The sequence below is a fragment of the Oncorhynchus kisutch genome, linkage group LG19, assembly GCF_002021735.2.
Source record: "Oncorhynchus kisutch isolate 150728-3 linkage group LG19, Okis_V2, whole genome shotgun sequence".
Classification (NCBI taxonomy): domain Eukaryota; kingdom Metazoa; phylum Chordata; class Actinopteri; order Salmoniformes; family Salmonidae; genus Oncorhynchus; species Oncorhynchus kisutch.
Window position 1 is genome coordinate 21,376,161 of NC_034192.2, and position 26,855 is coordinate 21,403,015.

The 26,855-nt window shown below is 43.3% G+C and overlaps 1 protein-coding gene across 3 annotated transcripts in view; it reads left to right on the plus strand.

The window, feature by feature from the left end:
* Nucleotides 1–26,855, plus strand: part of st6gal1 (ST6 beta-galactosamide alpha-2,6-sialyltranferase 1) — a 144,013-nt gene that overhangs the window by 105,313 nt on the left and 11,845 nt on the right. For all 3 annotated transcript variants that reach the window (XM_020509203.2, XM_020509202.2, XM_020509201.2), the window contains exon 8: nt 19,328–19,502. In XM_020509203.2, the coding sequence (XP_020364792.1) occupies nt 19,328–19,502 (175 nt within the window). The remainder of the gene's footprint in view (nt 1–19,327; nt 19,503–26,855) is intronic.

Below are 26,855 nucleotides of genomic sequence, written 5' to 3' on the forward strand. Positions count from 1 at the left end.
GCAGGAGTTGATCGGGCTAAGGTTAGCTGATGACTGCTAGCAGGGGCTAACTGACAACTAGCTAATAACTAGCTAATAGCTGGCTAGCTTCTGTTGGGGGTTCCAGTTTTAAAGTTTAGAAAATAGCAAGCAAAGGATCCTAAGGCCTTTTTGTGTTTATCGTTGACATAAAAGACTGGCATATTCCTTCATGGTCCAGTCTGTCCAGTTTCTCCTGGTGCACATGACACATGGCCACATTATTCGGCCTTGTTTGACTCATTGATGATCTAAGCCATGTCTTAAGCCTCCTCAGAGCACTAAAACTCCTCTCACGACCCCTAAGCCTTACTAAAGCTTCCACCTGCCTAAAGAGACCATCTTACCTCTGGCACCATTTCCCCAATAATGCTATCAACATCTGAGCTCGTTTTATATGTGTAATTAGCCCCAAATATGGCCAGCTGCACCTGCAGTAGTCTTGAATTTTCAAGTTGCTGCAGCTTTTGGAATCCAGCTTGACCAAACCTCTCTTTGAATTGAGTATTCAACTGAGTCCGAGGTGTTGTAGAATTGGGCTCTGTACAAAGACTGGGCATCTGGATGGATATGGACAGCAGCCTGACCAGTGTAACACTTTGTAGATTTGCGGATATGAGGCATCTGAATAAGTTGTAGGTCCAACTTTATTGCTATAGCAGTTGCTTTTACAAACAAGACATCAATGTGCTCCTCCATCCGCTTGCCCTGCATGCTTGTTTTGACATGGTCCATAGCCTCCAACATGCCTGAAACAGTCTGTTTCCTAAGCTGCAGGGAGGTGTTCAGGCACTCCAAATCCCCAATAAGGTCTTCAGTCATTACAAGGCCAAGCACAGTGTCCCCTTTTAGAAATGTTCCATGAAGATCATTAGCCTTAGTTGAAGTGTCAGATGAGCTGCATGATGCCATTTCTTCAAGGACTGTCAGCACTGACTCCTATTGGCTGAGACCTGAACGGATGGCAGGGGTGCGAACAGTCCACCTGGTTGGACAAAGGTTTGCACGAGGTGAAACCATGTGGACCACTGTGATAATATGTAGCCAGTGGTTGTTCTTTCCTTAAAATGGCTTGCACCCCCTGCAATCGTCCAGCCATGTTTGTAGCACCGTCATCGTTTGGTTGTAGATCTGCATCTACAAAGCGCAAACATATTGACTCCTGATCAACTCCTGATATATACTGGGTGCATTCAAACATATTGACTCCTGATCAACTCCTGATATATCATTGGTGCCATCAAACATATTGACTCCTGATCAACTCCTGATATATCCTAGATGCATTTAAACATATTGACTCCTGATCAACTTCTGATATATCCTGGGTGTATTCAAACATATTGACTCCTGATCAACTCCCGATATATCCTGGGTGCATTCAAACATTTTTACTCCTCATCAACTCCTGATATATCCTGGGTGCCATCAATGCCAAGTGTGAACTGGACCACTGGCATTGATGTTATTTCTGACAATTTATTTGACGATTGTAATGCCCACCAGCTTCAATAATTTTTTCGCATTTGGGGACTGGTGAAATCAAAGTGACATTTCAGCCAGGTGGTCAGCTCTGCATCGTCCTCTGCCTTGTGCTTTAGAAGCTGGCTGAAATTCCCACTCTCCTTATCAATGCCTCGAAAATCCTGACCTTGCCGCACCAAGCACTTCACACCCACAACAATTTTCACAAGATTTATCTTCGCTTGTTGCTGCTGTCTTTCAAGCTCATGTGAAAGTTGTAATTAACAGGCTTTGGCTCCTGAATCCGAGTCATCATAGCACAAAAATTTCTCCAGTGCCTCCTTCCAATTTTGAAAGCCAGTCTTGACAAAAGGTGAACTTGGACTTTTGTGTTACAAAGTATTTAGCACGATAGAAACAGAGGACCCCCTTTAAGGAGGGGCTGTAATGGAGCCAATTATAATCTTTAAAACATTTCTCCTGAAAATAGAGTGTCCTATTTGATCGGGGTTGAGTAGGTATGACATTCACATTTGGCCGATCATCTTCGCATGACTGTCCTCTCTCTCTCTCTCTCTCTCTCTCTCTCTCTCTCTCTCTCTCTCTCTCTCTCTCTCTCTCTCTCTCTCTCTCTCTCTCTCTCTCTCTCTCTCTCTCTCTCTCTCTCTCTCTCTCTCTCTCTCTCTCTCTCTCTCTCTCTCTCTCTCTCTCTCTCTCTCTCTCTCTCTCTCTCTCTCTCTCTCTCTCTCTCTCTCTCTCTCTCTCTCTCTCTCTCTCTCTCTCTCTCTCTCTCTCTCTCTCTCTCTCTCTCTCTCTCTCTCTCTCTCTCTCTCTCTCTCTCTCTCTCTCTCTCTCTCATATTGTCTCAAAGTCACTCTCCCTGCTTGATTGTATTATCTGAAATGCACATCAGAAGCCATACTTAGAGGAATATCACAGATTAAATTAACTTCAGGATTAGACTGTCGTGATGTCATTATTCGGTCTTAACCATCAATATTTGCTCCTTCTCTCACTCACCTCCATGTCACCTGCTGCACGTTGAGTCCACTCTGCACGTTGATGCTTTTATTCCTGAAGCGGCAGCGGTGCTTGCGGAAGTGTCTGAAGGACAAGAGAAGTTAATCTTGGCGACAGTATCCCATGACTCCAAGGAGGAGGGAAGATGCTCACACACAGAAACTGCTGGCTCGAAATCATGAAAATAATAGTCATTCAGGTTTGCTGATTGAATGTGAATATCTGCTTGAGTCAGATTCTACACCAAGATGTGTCGAAACGTATTTTTCTCCAGGGGTCCTTTCAACAGATACTCCTTGCGGATGACTGTGTTGCAGCCAGCGTTAGGAGAAGACAGTGTGGTCGGTGGCGAAGGCACGGTTACCTGTGACCACAATTGTTTTTTTTTCCAATCCATCAGTGGGACGAAACGATCCATCAAGTCTGCTCAAAGTATCAGATGTTCAGTTTTGAGGCTGCTAACATACACAGGGTGAACGAGCGATACGTTCTGGAAGTGTAGTTTCAGCATGAGTAGCATTGTGAGAGGCGAGGTAGTCTGAGTGAAACCTTGAAGTTTAGTGTCATGTCGCTCCTTTTTAGCTCCTTTTTTAACCAACATTTAGCTGGCTTCAAAGCCCTTTTGAGATCATTGAACAACATTTGAGAGATGAGCGATATTGTTGAACCCAAATCAATTAGCTCATCACAGGTTAAGCAGTCCTCCAGGAATGTGTTGAGGTATGGCGTCTGAGTTTTGTGGTCATATTCCCCACAAAGTGGAGTGGTTGTTCGCAATGGTGTGATGTGTAATTTGACTTAGAGTTTGAGTGGAATTGGCTATTGCGATGTGGTTGACCTTGTGCATCGCAATATTTGTATCTGAGTCTGTAGTTAAAGCCAGGGGGCCTGTTCCTTGATCAAGCAGGGTATCGTTTGAGAGCGGGATTAAGTTGATTGTTTACGCAAATGGTGTTAATTTTGGCGGACCTGTTGTCCGGCAAAGCCACGCCTAGTCATGGTGATCTTTTTCCTATTTGTGAAATTTTTGGCGCTTCTGTAGTTCTCTTAGCAGAGCTTTTAGAGAACATCGGTCTACGATTTGATCATCATTGAACCCTTTGTTACCCTTGTGCTCTGATATTTTGTGTGGGTTGGGGGCAGGAACGTAGTAATCAGGTTGATTGTAGCGGTAGTCGTTTCGCTGGCGATGTACTTTATAGTTATTTTGACCACTGTGGTTATTGGTATCATGTTTTTGTGGTACATGCCTTTGTTGTGCTCGCAAGCTCTTTGAGTTCTGAGATTGGCAAACCAAAGTGGGCTGAAGGGCCACAGTAGTTAATGAAGTTGGGATACATTCCATTCCTGTTTCAGTGAGTAGCCAAAGTAAGCTGAACAAAGCCTATGATAGTATGCTTGTGGGTGTTCCTGCCGAGATTGTTTGACAGTGAGCTGTCGTGTTTGCGTGTCACAGAAGCACAGAATTCTATTTTCAAAGCCATGGCAAATTCCGAGTAGTCTTTTTGCACCTGTTGCCGTTGTAGACGGATTAACCTTGTCACATGTCCATTCGACATTCGCTTCAAGAGGTAAAGACTGTCAGTACCTGTAGCATTCGGATAGCCATCCAAGGCATCCTCTATGTCTGCTAAGAGCGTTGCAGTGTCGTTTGGCTTCCCTCAAGTGGAAGTTTTTTTACAATTTTGTCAAGGTGTTCCATGACGTCATCTTGTGGGGACATTTGGGCCGAACGGCCAAGAGGAGAAGCCAAGCTTTGGCTTTGTTTGTGAGGAGCCGCCATATTACTCTGTGCCGAATGACCAAGAGGAGAAGACTGAGGGACACCTGAGAGAGAGGCAAATTCTGAAACCTTCTGTCTCTTCACTCCTTTGTGTACCGAGCTCCGGTTGCGAGCTTGGTTGGGTAGTCACACTGTAGCGTGTAACTGTTCTGAAATTCCTCCTAAGGGTGGTATTCTGAGTCCACTTGGGTTCCTAGTGTACTTATTTTAGATACGTGAGAGTCGCACTTGCTCCGTTCGGCCTCATACTTATCTGTCATCGTTTGCAGGTAAAGGTCTTGAGTACGGAGCAAGAGATTCAGTGATGAGATTTCCTCCGCTTGTGTAGAGATAATTTTTCTCATCTTCCTCACCTGGGTTCTCGCATCAATTATTTGGTCAGAGACTTCGATGAGTTCCGCTGTTTTGTCATCCAACTTAGTCATTGTGTTCATTAACTGATCGTCTCTGGTCTGCAGCATTTGGACTAGAACATTATTTATTTGAGTGTTGTTCAACAAAACTGCATACATGTTATCAAGTTGCGCACCCCTGTTTATAGATAACTCTTCAGATGTATCTAGTTTGGCGTGGACTATTTTGTTCAAGAGTTTGTTCTCGTTCATTATCATACGTTTTTGCATTAAAAAATATATATTGTTCCATTTTCAAACACAGTTCCTAGCAGTATTTTTTTTTCTTCGGCTTTTGTCATTAGTTTCCTGGTTCTCCCCACTGTCTCTTCATATCAACCGTTTCTTGCTTGTGCTTCTGCTGTGCATTAAGATACTGACAATAATCTCTGCTGGCGGCCATATATCAGGGCTAAACTGGAGAGAACCTTGACAAAGCATGGTTTATTTTGGGGGGCATTTTTTGCTAATGGCATAGTTGGGTTTATATCACTGCTGAGGTCAGCGATCAATCTTTCTATAGGTGAGGGTTCACTAATTAGCGGAGGAATGGGGACCACCCCCCTGATAGCTTGCTCATTATTATTTAAAAATTAAAATGCTTTTTTCAAAGTTTGGATTTTGAGTCGTTGGAAGCTGCAAACTCAGGTTCTATGCTCGCTTTGACAGTGACAACAAAAATCCAGCCATCAAAGCTGAGCTCCCCCTAGACGACCTCTCCCTCAGACTATCCATCGCAGATGTGTTGTCTGCATTGATCGTGTGCTCCGGTCATGTGCTCGAGCATGTGCTGGGCAGCTGGCCGAGGTCTTCACTGACATTTTCAACCTGTCACTGGCCCAGCCGGTTGTCCCCACTTGCTTCAAGAGCGCAACCATTGTGCCAGTGCCGAAGCAGTCGACCGCATCAAGTCTGAATGACTTCCGACCTATTGCACTCACCCCCAAGATCATGAAGTGCGAAATTGTGAAAGACTGGTTTTGGCCTACCTCATGTCCTGCTTCCCTGCAACACTGGATCCCCACCAGTTTGCCTACCGACTGAACAGGTCTACAGAGGACGCCATCTCCATAGCTTTACACTCTGCCCTGACCCACCTGGACAAAATCAACACCTTTATGAGAAGGCTGTTCATATACTCAGCATTCAATACGGTCATTCTCTCTAGGCTGGTCACCAAACTCCATGACCTAGGGATCAGCCTCTCTCTCTGTAACTACACTTTGGACATCCTAACCAACTGACCCCTGTCTGTCAAGTTAAACAACCTCACCTCCTCAACCCTGAACACCGGTGTGTCACAGGGCTGCATGCTGAACCCCCTCCTATACTCCCTCTTCACCTACGACTGCGTTCCTGTACACGGTTCCAACACCATCGTCAAGATCACAAACGACACCACGGTGGTAGGCCTGATCAGTGACAATGACGAGTCAGCCTACAGGGAGGAGGTCAAGCACCTGGCTGCATGGTGCACTGTCAACAACCTGGCCTTCAATGCAAATAAAACCAAGGAGCTCATTGTGGATTACAGGAAGCCTAAAAGCTGCAGCCACGCCCCAGTTCATAAAAAAACGATGTAGTACTTTGAATTGAAACTCCTTTGTTCAGTTACATGTAGTGGCTTTATATCATGTTTTCCATATGTTCCCCCAGCTCTCCTCTGATATCTGCACCTGTAATTCAACCTGCCATGAGTTCCTAAGATTATCTAAAGATAATATTTGCATGTTAAGGATATTGTGATAAACATTTGAAACGGTTCCAATGTTTTCCCCTTGAGAAAGTGATTCAATCATCTCGTCAATAGGCGTAATCGGCTCAGTCATTTTTTGTAACAATCCTTTTTTTAACAATGAATTGCCTTACTTGAAGATACCTATAACGTTTTTGGGGGATATAATGAATTCCTCCTGGATTTCTTTAAATTATTTAAAAATTGAGCCTTTGAATAGTTGAGAGACTCTACAAAGCCCTCTCTTTTCCCATTCCCTAAATCTTTGGGACATAGTAGCAGGGAGAAAGGCTGGGTTGTGAAATATAGGCGAGTGTCTAGAAATGTCATTACTCAGTTTATATTGGCGTTGAACCTCCTTCCATGTCTTCAATGTAAGAGTAATAATTGGGTTTTGTATAATCCTGTCAATAGAAATAGGACCTGCTATAAAGGCATATCACAATATTGACTCATGACAGCCATGACAAATCCTTCGGTTGTTGAATCCATGATGCTATGTGATTAAGTTGCGCTGCCCAGTAATATGATTTAAGGTTAGGGAGGCCAAGCCCACCCAGTTCTTTGAACAGTTGTAGTTTTTTTATAACTAACTGGGCCAAACAGGCAGGATATAACCCCAAAGCACAGCACCCACACCACTAGAGGGATATCTTCAACCACCAACTTACCATCCTGAGACAAGGCTGAGTATAGCCCACAAAGATCTCCGCCACGGCACAACCCAAGGGGGGGGGGGGTGCCAACCCAGACAGGAAGATCACATCAGTGACTCAACCCACTCAAGTGATGCACCCCTCCTAGGGACGGCATGGAAGACCACCAGTAAGCCAGTGACTCAGCCCCTGTAATAGGGTTAGAGGCAGAGAATCCCAGTGGAGAGAGGGGAACCGGCTAGGCAAAGACAGCAAGGGCGGTTCGTTGCTCTAGAGCCTTTCCGTTCACCTTCACACTCCTGGGCCAGACTACACTCAATCATAGGACCTACTGAAGGAATGAATCTTCAGTATAGACTTAAAGGTTGAGACCGAGTCTGTCTCTCACGGGTAGGCAGACCATTCCATAAAAATGGAGCTCTATAGGAGAAAGCCCTGCCTCCAGCTGTTTGCTTAGAAATTCTAGGGACAATTAGGAGGCCTGTGTCTTGTGACCGTAGCGTACGTGTAGGTATGTACGGCAGGACCAAATCGGAAATATAGGTAGGAGCAAGCCCATGTAATACTTTGTAGGTTAGCAGTAAAACCTTGAAATCAGCCCTTGCCTTAACAGGAAAGGAGGTAAGGAAGGGAGGCGGGCACTGGAGTAATATGATCAGATTTTGGGGTTCTAGTCAGGATTCTAGCAGCCGTATTTAGCACTAACTGAAGTTTATTTTGTGCTTTATCCGAGTAGCCAGAAAGTAGAGCTTTGCAGTAGTCGAACCTAGAAGTAACAAAAGCATCGATTCATTTTTCTGCATCATCCTTGAAAGTCTTGAAATGTTCGTCAAAAGAGAGATCAGGGTCCAGAGTAATGCCAAGGTCTTTCAGAGTTTTATTTGAGACGACTGTACAACCATCAAGATTTGTCAGATTCAACAGAAGATCTCTTTGTTTCTTGGGACCTAGAATAAGCATCTATGTTTTGTCCGAGTTTAAAAGTAGAACATTTGCAGCCATCCACTTCCTTATGTCTGAAACACAGGCTTCTAGCGAGGGCAATTTTAGGGCTTCACCATGTTTCATTGAAATGTACAGCTGTGTGTCATCCGCATAACAGTGAAAGTTAACATTATGTTTTCGAATAACATCCCCAAGAGGTAAAATATATAGTGAAAACAATAGTGGTCCTAAACGGAACCTTGAGGAACACCGAAATGTACAGTTGATTTGTCAGAGGACAAACCACAGAGACAAACTGATATCTTTCCGACAGATAAGATCTAAACCAGGCCAGAATTTGTCCGTGTAGACCAATTTGAGTTTCCAATCTCTCCAAAAGAATGTGGTGATCGAAGGTATCAAAAGCAGCACTAAGTTCTAGGAGCACGAAGACAGATGCAGAGCCTCGGTCTTGCGCCATTAAAAGGTAATTTACCACCTTCACACCTGCAGTCTCAGTGCTATGATGGGGTCTAAAACCAGACTGAAGCATTTCGAATACATTGTTTGTCTTCAGGAAGGCAGTGAGTTGAAAAAATATATATATATTTTTTTTAAGGAATGGAAGATTCGATATAGGCTGATAATTTTTTATATTTTCTGGGTCAAGGTTTGGCTTTTTCAAGAGAGGCTTTATTACTGCCACTTCTAGTGAGTTTGGTACACATCCGGTGGATAGAAAGCCGTTTATTATGTTCAACATAGGAGGGCCAAGCACAGGAATCATCTCTTTCATTAGTTTAGTTGGAATAGGGTCCAGTACGCAGCTTGAAGGTTTAGAAGCCATGATTATTTTCATCATTGTGTCAAGTGATATAGTACTAAAACACTTGAGTGTCTCTCTTGATTCTAGGTCCTGGCAGAGTTGTGCAGACTTAGGACAACTGAGCTTTGGAGAAATACGCAGATTTAATATGTTGAGTCTGTAATTTGCTTTCTAATGATCATGATCTTTTCCTCAAAGAAGTTCATTAATTTATTACTGCTGAAGTGAAAGCCATCCTCTCTTGGGGAATGCTGCTTTTTAGTTAGCTTTGCAACAGTATCAAAAATTATTTTTCCTCAATTAAGTTGGGGGCTCTTCGATACTGCACGGTACTGTCTTTCCAAGCTAGTCGTTAGACTTCCCGTTTGGTGTCTCGCCATTTCCATTCCAATTTTCTGGAAGCCTGCTTCAGAGCTCGGGTATTTTCTGTATACCAGGGAGCTAGTTTCTTATGACAAATGTTTTTAGTTTTTAGGGGTGCAACTGCATCTAGGGTATTGCGCAAGGTTAAATTGAGTTCCTCCCCAACTAGAGAAACAAAAGTTCACAGCATGGCTGGGTGCTAACATACAAACATAGAGCAAAGAACTGAGGAACACTAAGGGTTTAAATACATTCAAGGGAAATGAGGCACAGGTGCAACTAATAACTAGAACAAGGGAAAACAAAAGGGTCAAAAAAGCGCAATGGGGGCATCTAGTGACCAAAACCTGAACAATCCTGGCCAAATCCTGACAATATCCATGGGATAAGATGCAGTTTATAGTTGTTTTTCTTGTTTATGCTGTCCTGGGACGGAGCCTGATGTCTGATGGAATTTGGATCTGTTTACCCCGCAATTTGGTTGCTACAGTTGATTTGAACATTTTCAACAGTTTTTTTCTCTCAATGGTGGGATTTACAGGATAATGTATCTTGGTTTTGTCAATATCCACTGGGCTAGGCAAATTAGTAGGCTTAGACCTATTGCTTTTTTTCCCCCATTTACATTTCTCCTCTCCTGAATAGAGACTCAAGCAGCCCTTATTGTGGACAGTAAATATTCAGCCATAAATGTGTATTCACAAAGTTTGTTTTCAACTTAGAGAGCTCGTAGGTTTTAGTTTACACCAAGGTTTAGCTAGTAAGAGCAAGATGGAAAGTGAGCAACAGCGTATCTCTACAAGTGTTTTCATGTTTGATTGTTGGGATTGTGGTTTATGTCTGACAATCGGCATGGGTGGGGTTTCTGTTTTTTTCTATGTTAAATGTCATTTCCTTCTTAAAGTGACACAGGTCACTTCAGTGTTCAAACTAAAGTTGAAACATTACCTGACTATTTACATATGAGGAATTCCCAGTCGGTTGTATATTAGAAACCCAGCCCATGCATAATTCACTAATATATGTCACATTCAAAGTAAAAGGTCTTAACAGCACAGTTTAGAGGAAAATAGTCTATACATACCTTAAGAAATTAAAGGCTGACATTGTGTTTTTGCAAGAAACAGATCTTACAGCCAGCGAACACAAGTTAATGAGGGAATGGGTAATACAAGTATTCGCATCCTCTTTTAACTTCAAAGCAAGAGGAACTGCAATTTTGATAAGTAAACACATTCCCTTCTGTGTCAGCAACATCATGTCTGATCCCTAAGGCAGGTTTGTTTTGGTGCAAAGGCATATGTATTCGGAGTCTTGGACCCTATTGAATATTTATGCTCCTAACTTCAACTTCAGTTTATTCAGAATTTCTTCCTTCCTTCAGGTTGCTAAAGCACCATCAGTGTTAGATACTGAGTATCTCCCCAGATTGCTTCGTGACCATTCTCCTCTGGTATTATCAATCTCCATTCCTACTAAGGTAAATGGAGCATATACAGTACTGTGCAAAAGTTTTGGGCAGGTATGCAAAAACAAAATGCAAAGTGAGTAAACAGAAGAAAAATCTACATCAAATCAATATTTGGTGTGACCACCATTTGCATTCAAAACAGCATCAATTATTCTACAGTGGCGTGCGAAAGTATTCACCCCTTTGGCATTTTTCCTATTTTGTTGCCTTACAACCTGGAATAAAACATTTTTTTGGGGGGGGGGTTGTATCATTTGATTTACACAACATGCCTACCACTTTGAAGATGTAACATTTATTTTCTTGTGAAACAAACAAGAAATGAGACAAAAAAATTGAAAACTTTAACACCCCCCCCCCCCCCCCCCCCCCAAAAGTCAATACTTTGTAGAGCCACCTTTTGCAGCAATTACAGCTGCAAGTTTCTTGGGGTATGTCTCTATAAGCTTGGCACATCTAGCCGCTGGGATTTTTGCCCATTCTTCATTTAAACGTTTCCCCTTAAACCACTTGAGTGTTGCTTAAGCAGTATGCTTAGGGTCATTGTCCTGCTGGAAGGTGAACTTCCATCCCAGTCTCAAATCTCTGGAAGACTGAAACAGGTTTCCCTCAAGCATTTCCCTGTATTTAGCGCCATCCATCATTCCTTCAATTCTGACCAGTTTCCCAGTCCCTGTCAATAAAAAACATCCCCACAGCATGATGCTGCCACCACCAGTCTTCAATGTGGGGAAGGTATTCTAGGGGTGATGAGAGGTGTTGGGTTTGCGCCAGACATAGCTTTTTCCTTGATGGCCAAAAAGCAAAATTTTTGTCTCTTCTTACCAGAATACCTTCTTCCATTCTCCGACATGCCTTTTGTCAAACACCACACGTGTTTGCTTATTTGTTTCTTAAGCAATCGCTTTTTTCTGGGCATATCTTCCATAAAGCCCAACTCTGTGGAGTGTACGGCTTAAAGTGGTCCTATACTCCAATCTCCACTGTGGAGCTTTGCAGCTCCTTCAGGGTTATCTTTGGTCTCTTTGTTGCCTCACTGATTAATGACCTCCATGCCTGGTCTGAGAGTTTTGGTGGGTGGCCCTCTCTTGGCAGGTTTGTTGTGGTACCATATTCTTTCAATTTTTTAATAATGGATTTAATGTTGCTCCGTGGGATGTTCAAAGTTTTGGATATTTTTTAATAACCCAACCCTGATCTGTACTTCTCAACAACTTTGTCCCTGACCTGTTTGGAGAGCTCCTTGGTCCTCATGGTACCCCTTGCTTAGTGGTGTTGAAGACTCTGGGGCCTTTAAGAACAGGCGTATATATACTAAGATCATGTGACAGATCATGTGACACTTAGATTGCACACAGGTGGACTTGATTTAACTAATTGTGTGACTACTGAAGGTAAGCTACCCTTGGGTGGCAGGGTAGCCTATTGGCAGGGTAGCACGGTAGCCTAGTGGTTAGAGCATTGGACTAGCAAGGTTGCAAGTTCGAATCCCCGAGCTGACAATGTACAAATCTGTCTTTCTGCCCCTGAACAGGCAGTTAACCCACTGTTCCTAGGCTGTCATTGAAAATAAGAATTTGTTCTTAACTGACTTGCCTAGTAAAATAAAGGTAAAATAAAAAAATTGGTTGCACCAGATCTTATTTAGGTGCTTCTTTACAAAGGGGGTGAATACATATGTACGCAACACAACATTTTCTTTAACAAATCTTTTTTTTCATTTCACCAATTTGGACTATTTTGATTATGCCCTCTGCTGTTTCCTGAAGTCCACAATCATCTCCTTAGTTTTGTTGACGTTGAGTGTGAGGTTATTTTCCTGACACCACACTCCGAGGGCCCTCACCTCCTCCCTGTAGGCCGTCTCGTCGTTGTTGGTAATCAAGCCTACCACTGTTGTGTCGTCCGCAAACTTGATGATTGAGTTGGAGGCGTGCGTGGCCACGCAGTCGTGGGTGAACAGGGAGTACAGGAGAGAGCTCAGAAAGCACCCTTGTGGGGCCCCAGTGTTGAGGATCAGCGGGGTGGAGATGTTGTTGCCTACCCTCACCACCTGGGGGGCGGCCCGTCAGAAAGTCCACTACCCAGTTGCACAGGGCGGGGTCGAGACCCAGGGTCTCGAGCTTGATGACGAGCTTGGAGGGCACTATGGTGTTAAATGCCGAGCTGTAGTCGATGAACAGCATTCTCACATAGGTATTCCTCTTGTCCAGATGGGTTAGGGCAGTGTGCAGTGTGGTTGAGATTGCATCGTCTGTGGACCTATTTGGGCGGTAAGCAAATTGGAGTGGGTCTAGGGTGTCAGGTAGGGTGGAGGTGATATGGTCCTTGACTAGTCTCTCAAAGCACTTCATGATGACGGAAGTGAGTGCTACGGGGCGGTAGTCGTTTAGCTCAGTTACCTTAGCTTTCTTGGGAACAGGAACAATGGTGGCCCTCTTGAAGCATGTGGGAACAACAGACTGGGATAGGGATTGATTGAATATGTCCGTAAACACACCAGCCAGCTGGTCTGCGCATGCTCTGAGGGCGCGGCTGGGGATGCCGTCTGGGCCTGCAGCCTTGCGAGGGTTGACACGTTTAAATGTTTTCCTCACGTCGGCTGCAGTGAAGGAGAGTCCGCATGTTTTAGTTGCGGGCAGTGTCAGTGACACTGTATTGTCCTCAAAGAGGGCAAAAAAGTTATTTAGTCTGCCTGGGAGCAAGACATCCTGGTCCGTGACAGTGCTGGTTTTCTTTTTGTAATCCGTGATTGACTGTAGACCCTGCCACATACCTCTTGTGTCTGAGCCGTTGAATTGAGATTCTACTTTGTCTCTATACTGACGCTTAGCTTGTTTGATTGCCTTGTGGAGGGAATAGTTACACTGTTTGTATTCGGTCATGTTTCCAGTCACCTTGCCCTGATTAAAAGCAGTGGTTCGCACGTTCTAATGAACTCGCACACCAATGTTATTTTAATGAACCAAAAAATTGCATTTCTTTCAAAAACAAGGACATTTCTAAGTGACCCCGAACTTTTGAACGGTAGTATATATTAGTTGACACACCTGTGTGATGTCTGATATACATTAATAAAAATGTATTCACCCTGGACATGAGACTTGCATTTACTTTAGACCATCTGAATCATAAGCTCCAAGCTGTCTTTGTTTCAGTTACCACAGATGTTAGTAAAAGTTGGTGACAAACATGTTATGAAAATTTTATTATTTTGTAATCTAACAACATTTTCACGAGTTTATACAAAACTTTATTGCATTTGGTCATCCCCAAAATGCAGCCTTTAAAAGCCTTGATAGTTGCATCCTTCCTCAGGAAAAGCATATAGCTGACAACAGGGTGGCAGGAGTTTTGATCTGCTCTTCTAGAGTTCCATAGCCCTACAGACTCACCTTGGGATAGGAGGATGGACACGTGTTAGTTTTGATAAAAGTCTGAGACTTTTACAGGGAGGAGAGAGCATGAAATTTGGAATGAGTATGATAAATCTAATCCAACCAGTGGCTGTGGATAATATACTGTCATCACACAGGCAGACTGCCACAGTGGTTTACATGGTGCATATGAGTGTAGCTTACTATTCTGTGCTCTGGAGAGATTGCAGGTCGTTGGTTAGAAGGCTCTTGCGTGCTAGAAGGATAGTGCGTGCTAGAAAGAGAGTGAGCCCTGACCTCCCACTGGCCCAGGGCCTCCTGCCTAGTATCATGCAATGTAAAGGAAAATAATAATATCATGACTTACTGAGAGAGTGCTCCATGTTCCTGCTGGTAGCAAGCCTCAACCTGGATGCAGAGAAATGTCCTGCCTTGCAGTATTGTTTAATCTATCTCCACCTGGCTCCAAGTAATCAGATGACCAACCTGCAGAGACTAACAAGAAAATGGTACCTGTATTTATGATTCATGTATCAGTATCCACATTTCACATGTATGTCTTTAAATGACAATAGATCTGAGTATGCATGCCATTTTCTGATAACAGCTATGAGAAATTACATATACATGAGATGTGGCACCATGCCACATCTCACTAGCATTTCCTAAGTTAAACAGTAAATGCAACTATTGTGGCTAATCCATATTGTGGCTAGCTTCACATAGCTAGGTGAATTTATTCCATCATGACAACATGCTCCTCCTTACTTGACTGTAGTTAGCTAGCTGCTAGCTTATTAAGTATCCACTCTATTATTTAATAAGTGATCTAGTTAACGTGAGTTAGCTAACATGCATTGCTTCTGACATGCCACGATCCTGCTTGCTTTACATCTGATAAATATTGAGCTACCTAGAAAATAATGTTTTTTGATAATTGTTGTTAAGTTCATTAGCTAGCAAGCTAAATGTAAAACTAAGTCTGGCTATGAAACACAGCTAGCTAGCCAACTCATCTTTATCAGTTGTAGCCAAGCTAGCTAGCTTGATGCTCAGTAATGTTAGTTTACCATGCTTTTCTGGACATTCCTCTCGTCGGCTCCTTGCCTACTCTCATCCCTTTGTCTTATAGGTTCAAAACTATATGGTTGTAGTCCGGTGCCTTATTGTCAGAAGCAACCCACTTGTAACACAGCCACCTAATGCAATCAATGGCTCAGTGTTCCAAAACTGTTCACCTGTTTCTATGTCAAGGAAGGAAATTGTATTTGTGTGTGTTTTATGGTGCACGTGGGTCACAGCAGCATAGTGTAGCGACCAGCACAGACAGTTAGTTGTGTGTTATGTGTTAGGCTATTAGTTGGTTGTGTTGTACTTACCAGCACCCAGTGTTCGCGGGGTCCGCCATGCCAATCAACCTGCTATCTGCCAATCACAGGAATGCCTGGAATGTTCTGATGCCAGGCATTCTGGTCGTGGGTGGAGGGGTTTAGGCAGGGGGATGGAGCATTGGACGTTAAGACCAGGTTTAGCCATTGTTCTCTCACTTATGTCTGACTTTCACAAGGTCACGGTTGTTTTATAGGGTATCCTTCATTTATTTGGCGGGGGCTACGGCCAAACAATGGCCAGTGTGAAGTTGGGTTAATAAACCGTCAATTCGTAAACTCAATCCTCTGTCTGGACAATTGTTCCTTTATGATCTAGTCAGGTCATTACAATGGTGTCAGAAGTAAAAACGTTCATAAAAGTTACATGCTGACCAGACCGGACACGTTGCGTTTGCGAGAGTCGCAAAATAAATGTTGAAATCCATGTTATTCAATTATGGCACTCACACTGCTCGCGCATGCCAACGAGCATCTGCGTTGCCAAGGGCTAAAATAGAAATCAGTTATATTTCTGATGCAGATCGCGCTGCAAGTCCTGCCTCTCCCATCTCCTCATTGGTTTGTAGAAGCAGGTACACACGTCTCCTGTGTGCATGGACGTCGTGGGATCTGGCTGAGGAGATCGCCAGGGCATCGGAGCACAGAGGCCGCTTGAGGGAGGACAAAAGAATGATGGTGGCTGAAGCGGGCATGAGTGCTTCGTCGACTGTGCTTCATGCGGATTCTGGTGGGCGGACTGAAGGGGTGACGTTGACACGGTGGGACGAGGAATCTGGGGCTCAGGATGTAAACAAACATGGTGGCACCCAGGTCCCGATTGCATCCGTATCTGTTAAAACTTCTCAGGCTCGTGTATATTTTGTTCGATAAAGTTCATATTTATATTCAAAAATCTCATTTTACATTGGCACTTTATGGTCAGTAATGTTGTGCCTCGAAAACATCCGGCGAATTTTCAGAGAGCCACATCAATTTACAGAAATACTCATAATAAACTTTGATAAAAGATACAACTATTATGCACAGAATTATAGATATACGGCGCTCAGACACATAAACAAGACATGCAGATACCCGCCATGTTGTGGAGTCAGTAAAATAGTGTTATAAAAAATAGAAATAGTGCTATAAATATTAACTTACCTTTGATGATCTTCATCCGAATGCACTCCCAGGAATAACAGTTCCACAATAAATGTTTGTTTTGTTCGATAAAGTCCATAATTTATGTCCAAATACCTGTTTATTTCGCGTTTGGTTAACAAATCCAAGCTCACAAGGTGCGGACAAGTCCAGACGAAAGTTCAGACGAAAAGTTCAAAAAGTCATATTACAGTTCGTAGAAACATGTCAAATGAAGTATAGAATCAATCTTTAGGATGTTTTTAACATAAATCTTCAATAATGTTCCAACCGGAGAATTCCTTTGTCTTTAGAATTGCAATGGAATTGCAGGTCGCTCTCATGTGTGCGTGCGTGATCCGCTCATGGCACTCTGGCAGGCCTCTGGTTGAATCAGTTCTCATTTGCCCCCACTTCACAGTAGAAGCCTCAAACAACGTTCTAGTGGAAGCCTTAGGAAGTACAATATGACCCCATAGACACTGTATATTCAACAGGCAATGAGTTGAAAAACTACAAACCTCAGATTTCCCACTTCCTGGTTGGATATTTCTCAGGTTTTTGCCTGCCATATGAGTTCTGTTATTATACTCACAGGCGTCATTCAAACAGTTTTAGAAACTTCAGAGTGTTTTCTATCCAATACTACTAATAATATGCATATATTAGCTTCTTGGCCTGAGTAGCAGGAGGTTTCTGTGAAAATCCCAAACAGGTTTTAAACAGGTTTTAAGACCCTGAAGTATTCTGGTAAGGCGGATTGGGAAGCTTTTCATGCTCAGTTTGAACTGTTAGCTCATTTTGGGGGTGGTCATTTTGGGGGTGGATAGGGCACTGCAGTTGGCTTTGTGACTCACGGATGATGCTCTGGCCTGTTTGATATTGATTAGCTCCGACAGACGTGATTTTTGGTCTTTAGTGGGAGCATTGGACAGTGTGTACAGCCCGGGCTGCGTGCAGAGCGAGCTAGCACGGGACCAGTTCATACAGGCGCTCTCTCGAACGGAGCTGAGCATACAGGCCCAGCTGGCTCATCCTGAGTCATTGCAGATAGCCTTGGAGATGGCTATGGAGAGGGAGCTGGTGTGGGCTGGAGATTCAACTGGGGCTTTGGTGGGAGTGCAGGGAGACAGACCCACTGTGTGGGCTGGGGGGCAGAACAACCCAGAGCCGGAAAAGCCTGCATTGTTGGCTGAAATGACTGAACTAATTCGTGCTGTGTCGCTACAAGCAACACGAAACACACGCCCTGGTCCCAGGGTCTGCTGGGGTGTGGCCAGCCAGGCCATCTGCAGCAAGTTTGCCCCATGTAAAACTATCACGTGCACACCCGGGGAAGGCACTTTGTGGCTGGGAAGCTGATCTGGGTCTACAGCCCCCTGAGAAAGAAAGGCAGATGCCCCAAGTTGGACAGTCACTGGGTGGGACCTTGCAGCATCCTGGAGAGGGTAGGGGAGGTTGTTTACCAGGTGCAGCTTTCTCCCCCTGGCAATTCACCGGGACAGGTTAGCCCCATACAGAGGGGCCTCTTCTCCCCAAACCCCAGGGACCCCCACAATTCCCCTCCCCTCTCATTCTCCAGGCACCCACCCCCATGTTTTGCAGACAAGGCTCCAGACAGCCCACTCCCCCAGTCTCCCTCCCTGTGTCACCTCGTGGGTCCCCGGAGCCACGGACTGTATTCCCTGTTCCCGCATCCTTGTCCCCTATGTCCCTGCCTTCATCCTCTGGGTTCTAGAGGGGCAGCCCCCATCCATGGATGGAGCCCCTTGTTTCATATCTGGACACATCTGAATGCAGCCCAGTCAAATGTAATTGATCACTGAGCCGTGGCATTGATCTAGCAATGGTGTGTTAGATACCACCAACATATGTTTGCTTGAACCCCCTCATTATCATTTTGCAGGAAGAATTACAGAAATAATTAAAGAAATCATTTGAATGAAAAAAATTTAAGAAAGTGGGATACATTATTTAAATCATTGTTTATCTATTTATGTGTTTATTAGTTTTTTTTATCTCTTTATGTGTGGATTTATTTACATATTCATGTTTTTATCTATTTGTCTGCATTTATCTATTTATTCATTTCATTCTAATTACGGCAGCTTTGGTCCTCCATATCATGCAGGGCTCATCTGTGAAAAAGACAGTGGGCTTAAATAAAGGTTCAATAAATGAGTCCACAATTTTGTTTACAATGTTACTACCACTTTTCACATCTAAATAAATAAATGTGTTTACTTAGGTGTGTGAAAAAATTAATATGAATATCAAATGAGGGGTGGCAGGTAGCCTAGTGTGTAGAGCGTTGGGCCAGTACCGAAAGGTTGCTAGATCGAATCCCTGAGCTGATAAGGTAAAAATCTGTTGTTCTGCCTCTGAAAAAGGCATTTAACTCACTGTTCCTAGACTGTCATTGTAAATAAGGAATTGTTCTTAACTGACTTGCCTAGATAAATAAAGGGGGGAAAAATATATATATATCTATGTTGACTTGAACAGAATACAGCATAGTGTGTACACAGTAGAATATAATGCTTAAAAGAGTAGGTCCCTGACTGGGAATGGAACCTGGCTGTGACATTGAGTGCCGAATCCTAACTAGGCAGCGGTAGATGTTGTTGAATATTCAATTTAAATAACATGGACAGAAAGTACCAACACAAAAACCTTTTCTTAACTTCTCCACTTGATCCCTGTTGCTTTCTCATCTTCTCTCCTCCCCACCCATCCATTTCTCTCTCTTCTATCTCCCTTACCCCCACCCACTGCCCTTTCTCAGTGGTACAACAAGACTGACTACCCCATCTTCGCCCAGTACCAGCGGTACAGGAGGCTCCACCCCCTCCAGCCCTTCTACATCCTGCACCCCAGCTTTGAGTGGCAGCTCTGGCAGCGAATCCAGGACAACATGGCCGAGCCCATCCAGAAGAACCCGCCCTCCTCTGGACTGCTGGGTAAACTATACAGTGAATTCTACTAACCTTTTGGTTACCATATAGAGATCAAGGCAGATCAGGGGTAGAACTCAATAGTCTATCATATCAAATTGCATTTGTCACATGCTTCATAAACAACAGGTGTAGACTGCTTACTGATGGGCCCTTCCAAACATTGCAGAGAGAAAATATACACGGGGTACCAGTAAAAGTGCAGGGATATAAGGTAATTGAGGTAGGTAGGGATAAAGTGACTAGGCAAAGGGATAACTAATGAACAGTAACAGCAGCGTATGTGATGAGTCAAAAGAGATTAAAGGGTCTATGCAGATATTCCGGGTAGCGTTTGGTTAACTATTTAACTAACTATTTAGCAGTTTTATAGCTTGGGGGTAGAAGCTGTTCAGGGTCCTGTTGGTTCCAGACTAGATGCATTGGTACTGCTTGCCATGCGGTAGTAGAAAGAACAGTCTATGACTTGGGTGGCAAGGGATTTTTAGGGTCAAATCTTTTTTCAGCCTCCTGATGGGAAGTGTGTGGACCATGATACTTTCTTGGTGATGTGGACTTCGAGGAACTTGATGCTCTCGACCTTGTTCCACAACAGACCCATCGATGTGGATGGGGGTGTGCTCGGCCCTCCGTTTCATGTAGTCCACAATTAGCTCCTTTTTCCTGCTGACGTTGAGCGAGAGGTTGTTGTCTTGGAACCACACTGCCTGGTCTCGTCATCGGTGATCAGGCCGTCGTGACGTCTGCAAACTTAATACTAGTGTTGGAGTCGTGCATGGCCACACAGTCGTGGGTGAACAGAGAGTACTGGAGGGGACTAAACATGCACCCTGAGGGGCTCCTGTGTTGAGGGTCAGCGTGGTGGATGTGCTGTTGCCTATCCTCATTACCTAGGGGCGGCCTGTCAGGAAGTCCAGGGTCCTTAGCTTAGTGATGAGCTTGGAGGGCACAATGGTGTTGAACGCAGAGGTCTATTCAATGAACAGCATTCTCACGTCGGTGTGCCTTTTGTCCAGGTGGGAAATGTCAGTGTGGGTGCAATAGAGATTACGTCATCTATGGATCTGTTGGGGCGGTATGCGAATTGGAGTGGGTCCAGGGTGTCTGGGATGACGGTGTTGTGAGCCATGGTGTTGATCAGCCTTTCAAAGCATTTCATCAAATCAAATCAAATCAAATTTATTTATATAGCCCTTCGTACATCAGCTGATATCTCAAAGTGCTGTACAGAAACCCAGCCTAAAACCCCAAACAGCAAGCAATGCAGGTGTAGAAGCCCGGTGGCTAGGAAAAACTCCCTTCATGGCTACAGATGAGAGTGCTACTGGGCGATAGTCATTTAGACAGGTTACCTTGGTTGAGGTTGAAAATATCAGTGACGAAACTTGCCAGCGCATACTCTGAGTGTGAGTCCTGGTAATGCGGCATTGTGAATGTTAACCTGTTTAAAGGTCTTACTCACATTGGCTATGGAAAGTATGATTCATCGGCAATAGCTGGTGCTCTCATGCATAGTTTACTGTTGCTAGCCTCAAAGCTTGCATAGAAGGTTTTTAGCTCATCTGGTAGCCTCGCGTCACTGGACAGCTCGTGGCTTGTTTTCCCTTTGTAATCCAGGATAGTTTGCTAGCCCTGCCACATCCCATGATTGTCAGAGCTGGTGTAGTAGGATTCGATCTTGGTCCTGTATTGATGCCTTGCTTATTTGATGGTTCGTGGGAGGGCGTAGCAGGATTTCTTATAAGCGCACAGATTATAGTCCCATTTATTGAAAGCGGCAGCTGTAGCCTTTCAATTCAGTGCCGATATTGGCTATAGTCAATCCATGGCATCTGGTTGGGATATGTACAGTTGAAGTCAGAGGTTTACGTACACTTAGGTTGGAGTCATTAAAACTAGTTTTTCAACCACTCCACAAATTTCTTCAAACTATAGTTTTGGAAAGTCAGTTAGAACGTCTACTTAGTGCAAAACACATGTCATTTTTTCCAACAATTGTTTACAGACAGATTATTTCACTTATAATTCACTGTATCACAATTCCAGTGGGTCAGAAGTTTACATACACTAAGTTGACTGTGCATTTAAACAGCTTGGAATATTCAAAAAAATGATGTCACGCCTTCAGAATCTTCTGATAGGCTAACATAATTTGAGTCAATTGGAGGTGTACCTGTGGATGTATTTCAAGGCCTACCTTCAAACTCAGTGCCTCTTTGCTTGACATCATGGGGAAATCAAAAGATATCAGCCAAGACTGATCCCGGATCCGGGAGAATTGTCAGCAACTACACTAATTAGCATAGCGCAACGGTCAAATAATCTTACTAGAGAATATTCATATTCATGAAATCACAAGTGAAATATAGCGAAGCACAGCTTAGCCATTTGTTAATCACCCTGTCGTCTCAGATTTTGAAATCATGCTTTACAGCGATAGCAAGACAAGCGTTTGTGTAAGTATATCGATAGCCTAGCATAGCATTATGTCCGGCTAGCAGCAGGAAGCTTGCTCACGAAAATCAGAAAAGCAATCAAATTAACCGTTTACCTTTGATGATCTTCGGATGTTTTCACTGACGAGACTCCCAGTTAGAAAGCAAATGTTCCTTTTGTTCCATAAAGATTATTTTTATCCCCAAAATACCTCCGTTTGTTTGTCACGTTATGTTCAGAAATCCACCGGAAATAGCGGTCACGACAACGGCGGGAAAAAAAATCTAAATTATATCCATAATATCGACAGAAGCGTGGCAAACGTTTTTTATAATCAATCCTCAAGGTTTTTCAAATATCTATTCGATAATATGTTAACCGGGAAGGTTGGCTTTTCAGTAGGACCGGGAGGAAAAATGGCTACCTCTCTCTTTTACACAAGAATCACTCTGAGAGCCATCAGCTGGCCACTTACGCAATGTGTTCGTTTACGCTCATTCTTTAACATAAAGGCGTGAAACTACGTCTAAAGGCTGTAGACACCTTAGGGAAGACGTAGAAAAAGGAATCTGTTTGATATCCCTTTCAATTGGCAATAGGGATGCATAGAAAGACAGGGGTTTCAAAATAAGGGTCACTTCCTAATTGGATTTTTCTCAGGATTTCGCCTGCAATATCAGTTCTATTATACTGAAACTTTAGAGTGTTTTCTATCCTAAACTGTCAATTATATGCATATTCTAGCATCTGGTCCTGAGAAATAGGCAGTTTACTTTGGGAACGTTATTTTTCAAACAAAAAAAAGAATAGTGCCCCCTAGCTTCAAGAGGTTAAAACATAGGATAGGCTAAAGTAATATGGTGGACTGGGCATTGATCATTCATTTGGCTAGGATAGTCGACTTAGTAACATTTGCCACTTTTTCTATCCAGTCCTCCAGGTGTTTGCTTTCACCATTCCAATTCTTACACATCTTTCAATACTTAGGAGTAAGATGAGGAGAGGAAGTTGATTGAGATTTGCACCCTATATTAATGAAAGGTACATTTCCTTGATTATCTAACAGTTCTGAAGTCTCATGGCAGCAACCAGACACCCCAATTACCCTCTGGACATGCCCCCTCTCCTGCCAACTCACTACACCTGTCCCAACTCTGCTAATCACCATTCCTATTAGAGCCCTAAATGGGTACTCATGCCCGCAACATTCAGGCCCTACCTCTGCCAAATTTAAGGCCCCGGCCCAGTCTTAACCCAAAATCTTTATTAGTATTAGTGCAGAGTGATTAACCTAAATGTCTGTTATTTCTCGTTTTTTAAACAACTTGACCGACATCGGTTAAATTTTTTATTTCCACTTTGTTCTGTTTTTTTCTGTGAGCTCAATGTGCAGTTTGTCTAGAAAAACATCAGATCAAGCTTGAACTGTGCAATGTAGTAGGGAGTTGTAGTTTCCAACAGACCAATATTCTGCATAGTTTAGCACATCAAATGTGGTAATTAACTACAATGACCATAATCCATTGCACGCCTACTTGTTCAATCTATGTTGGGAGAGAATAGACAGCAGACGGTGTGATCGAGAGGAATAGAGAGCAGTTGCTTTGAGAGCCATCTCAACCTGAAAATAAGAGTATGCCTTATTTACTTTCAAAAACTACTAAAATAGTGATTTTTGTCAGACAACAATGGCAGCAACTCTATAGAGTGGTGAGAAGGAGTCTACCGGGTCCGAAACCGACTTCACAATTAATTTTCTTTATTCAGGGTTCACTCAAACATAGTTTTAAACTTTGTTTTACTATTGACAGTGACAGCTTATTTCGGGATTGTATTCACTCTCCTTAAATATAAGTAATCTGAATTGTTGCCGCCAGCTTCTGATATCATGGAATAAAAACTACAATCTGTCTCCTGGGCCGGAGCTGGTTTTCCCTGGCTAAACTAGCTGGCTAGCTGAACTATGCTAGTTTTCGTCCTCATTGCAAACTTCAGAAATACTGCACCCTCAACTTCAAAACTCCCTTGATAGTTTTACATGTAACTAAGAAATTAGCTGTAAATCAAATCAAATCAAATTGTATTGGTCACATACACATGGTTAGCAGATGTTAATGCGAGTGTAGCGAAATGCTTGTGCTTCTAGTTCCGACAATGCAGTAATATCTAACAAGTAATCTAACAAATTCACAACATCTACCTTATACACACAAATGTAAGGGATGAATAAGAATATGTACATATGCATATATGGATGAGTGATTGCCGTGGAGCATAGGCAAGATGCAGTAGATGGTATAGAGCAGTATATACATATGAGATGAGTGATGTAGGATATGTAGACATTATTAAAAGTTATTTAAATGATAGGCATAGGCAATATGCAGTAGATGGTATGGAACAGTATATACATATGAGAAGAGTAATGTAGGATATGTAAACATTGAGGTTGACACTTTGTGGTTGAGGGTGGTGCTTGTTTTGTTGAATAGTCATGACTGGTTTGAGATATGTCGTAAGATGACGGTTGCGAAGGATATCATTGCTACTTAATGCTGGACGTTTCTGACTGGTCTTGGAACTGTGACAACTATCAGCCTCTCCCCGCTTGGCTTGATGGGATATGTTGTGATTTTACCAACACAGCCAGATACAGTGCATTCAGTGAAAGTATACAGATCTCTTAGCTTTCTCCACATTTTATAACGTTACGCCTTATTCTAAGATTGATGCTATTTTTTGACCAAGCAAAATCAGGTTTTTCATGTGTTTGCACATATATTTTATTTGGGGGGGGATAACATATTTACATAAGTATTCTGACCCTTTACTCATTACTTTGTTAAAGCACGTTTGGCAGTGATTATAGCCTTGAGTCTTCCTGGGTATGACACTACAAGCTTGGCAAACCTGTATTTGGGGAGTTTCTCCTATTCTTCTCTGCAGATCCTTTCAAGCTCTGTCAGGTTGGATGGGGAGCGTCGCTGCACAGCTATTTTCCGGTCTCTCCAGAGATGCTCGATCGGGTTCAAGTCCGGGCTCTGGCTGGGCCACTTAAAACCTCTTGGTGTTAGGGGGCAGTATTTTCATTTTTGGAAAAAAAACGTTCCCGTTTTAAACGGGATATTTTGTCAGGAAAAGATGCTAGAATATGCATATAATTGACAGCTTTGGATAGAAAACACTCTAACGTTTCCAAAACTGTAAAGATATTGTCTGTGAGTACAACAGAACTCATGTTGCAGGCGAAAGCCTGAAAAAAATCCAATCCGGAAGTGCCCCAGGGTTCGAAAGTGCTGCGTTCCAATGACTCCCTATTCAGCTGTGAATGTACCATCAAAGAGCTTACACTTTCTACGTATTCCCCAAGGTGTCTACAGCATTGTGACATAGTTTTACGCATTTCTGTTGAAGAATAGCCGTAGGCAGCCACATTGCGTAAGTGGTCACATGGTGGCTCCGAGAGAGATTCTTGCGTAAAATACAGAGGTAGCCATTACTCCAATCGGTCAGAGTGAAAAACGAATTGTCCAGACTGATATATTATCGAATAGATATTAGAAAAACACCTTGAGGATGGATTCTAAACAACGTTTGCCATGTTTCTGTCGATATTGTGGAGCTAATTTGGAATATTTTTCGGCGTTGTGGTGACCGCAATTTCCGGGCGATTTCTCAGCCAAACGTGAAGAACAAATGGAGCTATTTCGCCTACAAAAATAATCATTTGGGAAAAAATTTGAAGAAATTTGCACAACTGCCATCTAACACGGACCTTTCTTGCGTTCCTTGATACAAAGTCAGCAATTATATCATCATAAGAAATCTGCCCGGCAACTGCGTGGTTAATACTGATGACAGCAAGGCCACTAAGGCATTCCTGTGGCATGGTGGACAGGTAGGATTTGATGAGCTTCAGCTTTGAAAAGCTCCTCTCTGCTTCAACTACGGTCACTGGAAGAGTTAGACAAATTCTGAGAGCACAAATTTGGATACAATTCTGAGAGCTCCCTTTCGTGTACAAACATCAGCAGTTCAAGCAGGGTCATGGTCTTCGATGGCAAGTCGGGCAAGTTCTTCAGTTCCTGTGCAAGCTTTCTGCCATCCAAGTGTGAGTGTTCTTTATAGTGCAGTGTCATACTAAGGGCCTCACAATGTTCTGTCAGCTCCTCATTTGAGAGACTTTGGAAGGTTGACAGCACTCCAAACTCCTCTCCCACATTTTCCAATGTGGAAAATCTTTCCTGAAGGGCTGAGGTTGCAGCATCCACAATGACATTGAACAATGTCACCTCCAGCTTCTTCAGGGCATCACTCAAAGGCTCATCAAATGATTCATATGAAAAGTGCCACTTTGTGGACCTCAGCCTTTTTTGTTGTAGAACGGCCTCTACATAAATTCCCCTTCAAATATCATTGGCTGAAGTTTGTGCAGTCATAAAGCCTGTTGCCCTGTAGTTGCTGAGACCTCTCTCTGTCTTTCTGAGAAGACTGACTGCAACATCCACATGCATACTGGGAGACTGCATCAGCTTGCTCATATTCTGGATCTGGCTCAAGATGTCATACCACACCACTGTACAGATGCTGAAGCGGTATGATCGCACCTCCTCTGACAAGGACTGGGCCTCAATCTTTATCACAGGGTCTATGGTTTGATCCCTCACCTCAATCAGTGCCTCTCACCGTTGCTGCCTTATACCTCAGTGGCTCGACACTCTTAACTTTACTCTCCCACCTTGTCTCAGTCCATATCTTCAAAGTGATATCCACATGTTTTTTCAGGATGGCCCATCAGTGTGTGGAGGCTGAGAACAAGGTGTACAATTTGTGTAAGATGCCAATGTAACCTGTGGCATTGACATAACTTTTAGCAGCATTAGCCACAACCAGGTTCAATGTGTGAGCCCCCCATGGCACAAA